The sequence below is a fragment of the Bactrocera latifrons genome, unplaced genomic scaffold (genome assembly GCF_001853355.1).
Source record: "Bactrocera latifrons isolate USDA-ARS-PBARC rearing strain unplaced genomic scaffold, ASM185335v1 scaffold_570, whole genome shotgun sequence".
NCBI classification, from domain to species: domain Eukaryota; kingdom Metazoa; phylum Arthropoda; class Insecta; order Diptera; family Tephritidae; genus Bactrocera; species Bactrocera latifrons.
Window position 1 is genome coordinate 42,481 of NW_017537235.1, and position 10,098 is coordinate 52,578.

The 10,098-nt window shown below is 35.6% G+C and overlaps 1 protein-coding gene across 1 annotated transcript in view; it reads right to left on the reverse strand.

Annotated features, from left to right (window-relative positions):
- Positions 1 to 31: 31 nt before the first annotated feature.
- Positions 32 to 10,098, reverse strand: part of LOC108974643 (lipoma-preferred partner homolog) — an 80,069-nt gene continuing 70,002 nt past the window's right edge. The window contains exon 4 of the mRNA XM_018942609.1: positions 32 to 361. Within this exon, the coding sequence (XP_018798154.1) occupies positions 358 to 361 (4 nt within the window). The 3' untranslated portion in view covers positions 32 to 357. The remainder of the gene's footprint in view (positions 362 to 10,098) is intronic.

Below are 10,098 nucleotides of genomic sequence, written 5' to 3' on the forward strand. Positions count from 1 at the left end.
TCTGGACGACCGTAATTACGTACGTAAGTCATCGCATCCTGTATTTATTCCTGCATGTTCCGTGGACTACCGATGTAGCTTGAAGGTAAAATGAAAGCATTACCGATGACATTGGGGTTTAAATTTCCATCGATATTTCCGACAATAGCATCCCGTAAGTGAATATATTCTTCTGATCATAATTTCTGCTGGTTGTGTCGAATAAATCGCAAGCGTTCGCTTTCGATCTTAGCATACATATCCACAATGTATTGATGGAATAGCTGACGATATCGAAGAATATAGTTATCCTGATAATTCCTAATCATCAATCGGCTTGCGTAGTAGTTCATTAAACTTACTTTTTGATCTCTTGTATTATCTAAAAAAAATAATAAAGAAATTAAATAAGGAATTAAAGGTAATACATATGTAAGAAATTAAATAGCTAATTGTCAAATTTAACAGTATTTGGATCACACTGTTTGATGTTAAGGTGATATTCATCCTGTCCTTGCCAAAATATTAATGGATATTGGAGTGCGTCATATGAATGGTGCAGATCTGAAATCGTACTAATGGTGTTGTCCCACCGTGTAATTTTTATAGCTCTATATTCAACTCGATCACTAACCATAATAACAGCTACCTCATCAACAGTTGGCGCGTTAAATCTTCTAGCATGTTCTCCTGATGGAACTTTGTCGGCTTTGACGACGATTTGATAGTTGTCACTTAGCAATTGTGGTGATACTCTTTTAAACAATTGAATGAGTTTATTCTGAGTTTCTAAAAAAATTTCCAACAATATCACAATTGCTCTTTCCTCGGCTTGTTCAATGAAATTATACTGGTACCGAGTTGTCACACGTTCTTCACAACTGCCCATTAAATAAATTTGTAGAAACTTGGGATTATCATCAGGCATCAATGACACAATTTTATGGTACACCTGCCCTTTTATTTTAAATGTAGGTTTAAAATTACGTCCATCGGATCGGATATCGGTCATACGGATGCGAGATCGCAAATTTTAGTTGCCCCAAATGATGTCATTTGGAAGCAAGAATTAAATTTGCGTATCTTTCGCAAAAATATTTTTGAATTATCTGAATCGGGAGCAAGAAGCGATATTAAAGGTTGCGGCGGAGTGGGAAGAGGTGGCAGCAGAACTTTTCCTGATGCACATCACATGCTGGGTGTTTCATTGCGAAATTTTAATGCATGACAATATGGACATAGTTTATCCATTTTCCCGATAGCAATTTTTGAATGCGCAGAGTAATCAATATCTGCTTCATATTCGAACGCAAGACGAACAAATGTTGAAYRWGTTAATGAGCGGCTGGTCCGCTSTCTCTGTCCATCTCGTAATCGTGCTGTAGCTATGTGTTGTTCACGCRMCGCTCTTGTTCTGGCAACAGTTTGTCGCAGACGTCTATCACGCTGTTCTTGGGATTCTTGTACCCGACTCTCTGCTGTCCTGATTCTTTGAGCTGAGTTTCTTGCTGCGATTTGTTCTGCAGACTGCTGAACTTTTTGAACCCTTTGGCGTTGTGCCGCTCTACTCCGTGCATTATTGAGGTTAGATTTTTTTGGTGGCATTTTATTGAAAATATTACTTGAAAGTTCACAATAAGATTTAATAAATAAAATGAAAAGTAAACTAATAATACTTACTTTTGTTTAATTTGTTTAAAGAGTTTTAAATAACAAAAAGAAAGCAAAGCGTGGTCGAGTCTGGTAAATTTTAAAAACATGTTTTACGTTAATAAATTTTAGCTAAAATAAACGTTTGGACTTTTAATATAACAGCATCTGCTTCTATAGCGGCATCTAGCCTAATACAGCGCACTTATCCAATTACCTTACAACGTCAGCCGTTAGTATCACAAATAAGTGTCAATAAATGTATTCTCATGTAGCGCCATCTACTGCAATAGCACATATAGCTCTAAATTTAACTCCAAATGTACATTTAGCCATACAAAATTCTATACCTAAAAGCAACTAAATGAAATTTGTTTTTGCATTTAGGAAATACATGCAGAAATCAACTCTGCGATTTCCTAAATTCCTCTGAAATCTCCCAAATTCTAGGAAGATTTACTGGAAAAGAGTGGCAGCATTGCTTATTTGTCTGACCATACATATGCACATAACTTTATTTATTTCACGGATTGTATGTGATTTTTTCTTAAATTTAGAATATTGAAAGTCATAGACTCGTATAACTTTACCGCAAATAATATAAACTTCAAACAACGCATTTTCATTTAATGTTTTTAGCAAGTGGCAGCTTTTGTTATAACAAAAACACCGCCAGCTGCTAGAAATGTAGTGGCATCTACTGTAACATACCGCACTTACTCAATACCGCTGTTAGCGCCACCAACTGGTGGATAGCTCTTTGCTAATAATAAACAAATAATTTGCAAKAAATAAATAATGCGACTATAAGGAGAGTTATAAACTATCCTAACTTTCAAGTTGAACCAAACTGCACACAGTGTTAAAAATTTCATTAAAATCGGTTCAGTAATTTAGGAGTCCATCGAACTTAAACAACGTGACACGTGATTTTTATATATTTTTTTTTATAACTGCAATTTTGTTGTAGTTCACTTCGACTGCACCAGTTGTGGATAAAAGTATACCGGTCTGAACTGTAGCAAGAATCAGACTGACTCTCCAATCAGATCAGCAACTCGAGCCTGCCCCAATGTGTGGGTGTAGCGCACATTCCAACAGACTCAAAATATGCCGAGTCTGCTGTTTTGGTCACGTACTGGCTGATCATGCAATGTGTTGCACAACTGCATGTCGCAAGTTGACGTAACTTGAGATGTATGTAACTCACGCGCACAAAAAAGAAATGTACATCGCTTTGTTGTGTGTTATTGATGTTGTTATTCTTGTTCTGTGCTTTCACAACGCAACTTTGAACCGTTTATTTTCCATAAAATTGAAATTGTATTTCGGTTAACCACCGAATTATGCAAGTGCCAATTGAAATCATTTCCATCTCTCATATTTCTTGGAGTCGCTATCAATTTGTCCTTGCATATCGCGATAATAATCATCCGCGCATAAGGAAAAAAGCATTGATCATAGAAGAAGTTGAAAAAGAAAAAGATTCACAAAAATACAATGCTATGAAATTTGGAATTCCTTCCAGTAGCTTATCTATGATTTAAAAAAAAAAAATATGAATAAGCTTTTAACCAGTGTCACAGATAATGCATCCAGTATTAAACGCAAGAAGCTTCGAACTTGTACCTTTGAACATATTGACAAAGCAATGCTGAAATGGCTATACGCGGCTTGTGGTAGGAATCTTCCTCTATCTGCACTAATACTGAGAGAAAAAGCAAAACAATTCCTTGAAGCATTAAGCCACGGAAAAGTTGAACCAAGTGTAGGCTGGCTTGAAAAATTTAAAAATCATCACGGGATTGTTCAAAAAAATTGTGTGAGGAAACTGCTGCCGCCAACATCCAAACTAAAGATGATTGGGTAACGAATGTCTTGCCAAAATTGTTATAAAGACGAAATTGTTATATAAACGAAAACGACATCTTTAACGCCGAAGAGACGGGTTTGTTTTTTAAGTGCTTACCAAATAAACGATGGCGTTTATAAATGAGGAGTGCTTTGGGAGGACAAAACAGCAAAGAGAGGCTTACTGTTATGGTGGCCTGCAATATGACCGGATTGGAGAAAGTTAAATTGCTTGAAAGGCCAAAAATTCGAGATGCTCCAAAGGAATCAAATCTCCAGACGTGGATTATGAATTTAATTCGAAAGCATCTATGACAAGCACGATTTTCGTGAAATGGCTTTTGAAATTCAACCGAAAGTTTGCTTCTTAATAAATAATTAGTTTAATTTTTGTTGACAACTGCGCTGCGCACCCTAGGGATGTAAAGGACCAATTGAAAAATATTGAAATTGCTTATTTCCTACCCAACATGACTTCGTTACTTCAGCCAATGGATCAGAGCATAGTTTGTAACATAAAAACGCATTTTGACAAATATTTTGTAAAAAATGGAAGAGAAAAAAACGTCCCACACGCATAAATTTGCTGGATGCCATAAGAAACTTAAGAAAATGTGGGATGTCAAAGTAAAATCCGAGACAATTGGAAACTATTTTAGAAAAGCAGGATTTGTAATAGTTGGCACCACAACGAACAACAATATGCCTTGGCACGAAGAAAACTACCCTTTACTATCCCACTTTGCCTTTTTAGAGTCTTCATTTAAAACCGTTGGTAATATTAATGCAACATTTAAAGACTAGAACAATGTTGACTGTGATGTCATTACCACAGACAACCCTTCTGACAAAGATTTCATCGAAAGTCTTCAAGAAAGTTTTGGAGCACCAGCTATCTCAGGTAAAGAAACGATTATAAAGAAAATCAATGGCTAATAATTTTCTGCTGTGCATTATTATTTCTCTTTTAACATATTCATATTAATGCACACATGGGCAACTTTCTTAATCCTAACATTAAAGGAATAAACATTTCAACTGAAAAATTCAGTGAATTTATAAAAATTTACAAAATTATTCGCAATTGTTTCTATATGAACTAAGCCAAACCTTACTTTTAATTAATATCGGGATGAGTATCCATTGATCTTTATCAGCTCTTTTAATATATTTGGAATTGAGAATAATAATTTTTTTTTAATTGTTCGCTCCGCAAAGACTTCTCCCCATTCTTTAAGACTTCAAAATCTTCCCACTAGTGCTTAATCGAATTAAGATTCGGGGGAGAAGAGGCGTTTCTAAAGCTTTTGAGGTGTTGTACTGTTGATAATATATAAAGTCCAAATTTATCCAAGCTAACATTTAAATTATCTTTTAATATTTGAATATATTTCAGATGATTAATTTTATCAATTTCACGTTTCCAAGACCACAGCAGTACATTTCCACCCTCCTGCTTAACCGAAGATATTATGTTTTTTCTTAGCTTTTCGGAATTAATTTTTTTCTGAACTTTGTTGCCACAGTCAAGCTCAAATATGTTGAACTTCGTTCTGTTACAAAAATATACTTTCGAGAAGCGCTTTTTTCGATTTATTTCACTTTTAAGCGTACTTATTGAAAGAATTCGATCATTAGAGGCAACAGCTCTAAGCTTCTTGTGTACAGTTTTATCGATTAGTAAGAAGGCAATGCTCAGTGTTTGGTGGCACAAGAAAGGTGTGGTATCTCATGGGCTCCTGAAACATGATGAAACTGTTAAAACTAATCGCTAGAGACAAGAAATGAAGACCCGACAAAGTAAGTTTGTTACACAACATCGCATTTGCACACAAAGCATAATTAGCAGTTACCCAGTATATGCTGGGTTCCAGGCCACAAAGAAGTTTCGGGAAAGAAAACAGCTAATGAGATGGCCAAAAGTGCCATCCGTCTGGATACCGAAGTACAGAAAGCACGATATGCAACGAAATTTCCTAAAAGGCTAACAGGCGGATCAGGGCGAGATATATGCATCCTCACACGGTCTCGAAAGGAGTGCCGGACAGGTCAAAACCTACTGGCATCACATGCTTGTGATAACAGCTAAGTGATAACGATACATGCATAAAGTGCAGAGAAGTTGACATGACATCCTACGCCTTTATCCAGCACTATCTAGAACTCGTGTCAAGTATCTAGGCAATTCTGAATTCAAAGTAATGGACGAAGTATCAAATGTAGATATCAAGTCGCTCTTAAAGTTTATAAAAAAAGTTGACATTCTGTAAGATGAATACTTCACTTCAAACTAAAATGAAGCTGCATCTGGCATTACTAAGATTGTATGGGAAAAACATTTTATATTTTATTTGAGTCAGAGTTCAATTAAGCCCAAATATTTTGGGTTCATTTTGCTAAAAAAATAAAGTTTCCGAATATTTTTTGAGGCACTGAATGTAAGTCGATTATTATTAAGTGATATAAACCACCGTTAGGTGAGCTACTACTATTAAACTCTCTCTTACATGTTGCGAGAGTACAAAATTACAAAATTAGGACATTTTTAAACTTTGAAAGGTTAAAAGAAATTAAAGGTTTTCCTCGTCGCTACCATAAGAATTTCCGATCTACTTTAAACTATATACATATATCGGCCAATAAAATAAAAATAACACGAAATGGCTCAATCGAACATTATATACTCTTGCAACTTGGAGAGATCAACGCCAAGGAAACGTTTTGTGTAAAACGTGAACCAGAGGATGGGTACCCAGCAATATTATATATTCATACAAGTTAAAAAACGTTTAGTTAATTTTAATAAACAAAAATTTTTTCGGGAGCTATGCTCCTTTTTTTGGGAGCGATGCTCCTTTATTGAATTTTGTGTAAGAACTGAATTTTACAATCATTTACGCCTAACTCTAAACCTACGTTTGCTGCTGCAACGGGTACGCAGTTTGCTGACGTTGCGCTTCCCACGGATTGTGCACTCTCAGTGATTTAGTGGTGTTATATTATATTACTTTGTATCATATGATACTTTTTGAATGTATGGGTGCTAACTTACATATACTATATACAAGAATAACTCATACACTGACCGACATATTTGGCATACGGTTTGTTAGAAAAACGAAACTCATTATATCAGTAGTATATGTTAGTTGGAGTAGTATCGACCCGATTTTATCTATTAACTATTATAATGCTACATCCTAAATAAATGTTATCTGTGTTTCATTAAGGTCCCTTACACATATTAAATGTTATATAAGGTGAAGTTTTCGCCCAATTTTCGTTGAGATTACTCAACGGCCGATATATGCAGTATAAAATCACCCAGAAGTTTGCAAATCTCTATGTTAAGTATATGAGGACTCAGCGAAGTATTAACCTGATTCACACGGCTTTTATTATCAGGAAAAGAATCTCTCAGAACTTCTTTTGTATATCTCATATATTGACTAATATTTTCGGTCAAAAGTCACCTATAACTGGGGTTCCCATATTCTGTATCTTCGGGCTTGAACAGTTTTGGTTGGATTTGAACAATTGTTAATTAAAGCAGCATACACTAAACGCATTATTCGTAGAAAATCGTGATTTGAGTATATGGGAGTTGGTATGTGCCCGATCTTTTCGCCAATACTACATACTATTAATATGGCAAATACTATAAAATTGTACCCTGGGTTGCACAAATTATTTTGATTTGAACAATTTTTAGTCAAAAAGCAGCAAACACTAAACGCATTATTCGTGGAAAGTTTAATCCCGTTTTATTTATTGCTTTTTGATTTGTGTACTGGGAATTAGACGTGGTTGTTCTCCGAGTTTATCTATTTCACTCCACATACTATTAATATGCCAAATGCTATAAAATTGTTCCCTGGGTTGCATAAATTACCTCACAAACATTCGCCAGAGAAAGTCTTGCGGTATTTTTCATAGTTGGCGCTGAGAGCGCGAGTTACATCTCAGGTTACGTCAACTGACGGCATGCAGTTGTGCAACACATCGAATGATCAGCCAGTACGTGACCAAAACAGCAGACTCGGCATATTTTGAGTCTGTTGGAATGTGCGGTACACCCACACATTGTGGCAGACTCGAGTTGCTGATCTGATTGCCGGTTCAGTCTGATTCTTGCTACAGACCAAAGAGATATTATCCATAACTGGCGCAGTCGAAGTGAACCACAACAAAACTGCAGTTATAAAAAAAATAATAAAAAATAAATAAAATGTATATATATACATGTATATATATAATAATAACAATTTAGTAACAAAATTCCATAGTGAATGAATATCAATTGTTTTACAACGTCGAAGAGCGTAAAACGTGTAATAATACGAATAGCACCATAAATATCATCACCAGCAGCAGCTATTACAAAAACTACAACATCAATAGCAGCGCCATCGAAAACAGTAGCAGCAGTTATATAATAACTAAAACAACAACAGCGGAAATAGCAGCAGCAGCTATAACAAAAAGAACAACATCAAAAGCAAAAATAACAGTARCAGTAGCAACAATCAATATTATCATCAAAGCAAGCAGCAACAACAGTAGGGTACAAAATCACTAATACATATTACACTCTAGATATTAAAGTGTAAAAAATATATGCACCTACATTCGCTTAAACTAAATGCCTTCAGAGTATACAAATAGACAAAAACTATAGATCGTTTTTTTTAGTTATATATACTAATAAAAAATTATCTCGCATAAAAAGAAAAATATACAAAAATATGATGGCTCACAACCAAATGTTAAACGTTGAACGTTGTTTATCAGCAATACCACAATTACTTCAACAAAATGTTGCACAACAGGAAATTAGAATTAGGCAGAAAATAGAAAAAGATCTAAAATACTTACAGCCATTTGAAGGCAATGCAAAAAAATTACCGGCATTTTTTGAGGCAATTGATAGCGTACTAGCTGATTGTGCAGGACAACAACAGTTAGCATTCAGAGTAGTTTATGATTTAAAAAATTTAGGATCTGCAAAAAATTTCTTAACATTGAATCCTCCAGAAAATTGGGATACATTCAAAATAAAATTAAAACAGCACTTTAGGCCAACAAAGGATTTTTATAGTAACCAAAATCATAATAATCAAAGAATAAACAACTTTAGGAGACAAAATATTGGCGATCAAAACAATGATCGTTATTATGCACAAAATAATTCGGGACGATACTCCCAAAGAAATACCAATTTTTCAGGGCAAAATAATTTTAACCCAAATAATCCGCAGAGACAAACTAATTATCGGACACGAAATTCAAGCCAATATACAAATCAATATCGGCAAGACAAAATATGCAGAACGGCACTCGGCAAACAAGACGTTCAAATGGCCTAACAGAGGAAACGAATAACAACGATGAATTTTTTACCAATTAGCCTCGGAAAATCAAAATAAAATATTAATTTCACTTACTTTGTTTAATAAAAAATGGTGTGCATTGATAGACCCAAGCTCTACTATTAGTGTTGATGTTTAATAACGTTCGCGGAAGATGAATTGTATTTATGCGGATTGAACTGAAAGACGGTCGAATTCCTTTATTGAAGAGAGAGATAAAACGGAAGCTGGTTTGACAGCAAGCACATAAGTGCTGCCCWTGTAGCTTCAAACATATGTTTAAAAAGATGATGCCAGATAGGCGCGAACATACCGGCCGCCTTGAACAACAGTTCAAAAAAAACTACAATTTTAATTAAATTCTAAGAATGTCATACAGAAAATATGTCCCCCTTTGTTGGTAATAGCGACAGCTTGATCACGGGCATTAACAGCTCATAGGCTAATCGTAATTCCTTTTCAGCACCTACGAAGTTAGTGCCGTTGTCAGAGTAAATGTGCTGACAGTATCCTCTCCGGTTAGTAAAACGTTTGAAAGCAGCTATGAAAGCAATTGACGAAAGGTCTCCAGCAAGTTCGAGATGCATTGCACCAGTACTCATGCAAATAAATGAGCATATGTATGCCTTTGTAGATTTTGCACCCCTTCCATGCGTAAATTTCACGGCGTAAGGGCCAGCGTAATCTACTGCACTACGTAAGAAACATCTGGTTGAAATGACGCGACTTGGAGGCAGATCAGCCATGATTTGTTGTAGTGGTTGACAACTCAGTCGTCTACAGCGAATGCATTTTCGATATATACCACGGACAGGGTTACGAATGCCTGGCACCCAAAATCTTCGTTGCAGCGCCGCTTGCATTATCTGAGGTCCACCACGTAATGTTAAAATATGTACTTCTGCTGCGATTATTTTAGCCAGCGRTGATTTTTTCGGCACTATTATAGGATGTTTAACACAATCCGAAAGCGGTGCGTTTTTGATGCGTCCTCCTACTCGTAGGATACCATTTGCGTCTAGAAAAGGTTGTAGTCTTGCTAAACTGCTTCGTGTATGTATTGGCTTATTTTCTCTGCAATTAGAAATTTCCTTTTTAAAAACAATAAATTGAGTATACTTTACCAATGCTATTTCAGCGTWTTGAATTTCAGCGCAAGACAAGCTGCCGAATTGTCGTACAACGGCGTAAGCCCTTGTGTTATTGATGAAGCGTAATAAATAAGCGGTGATGCGTTTAAGTTTGCAGA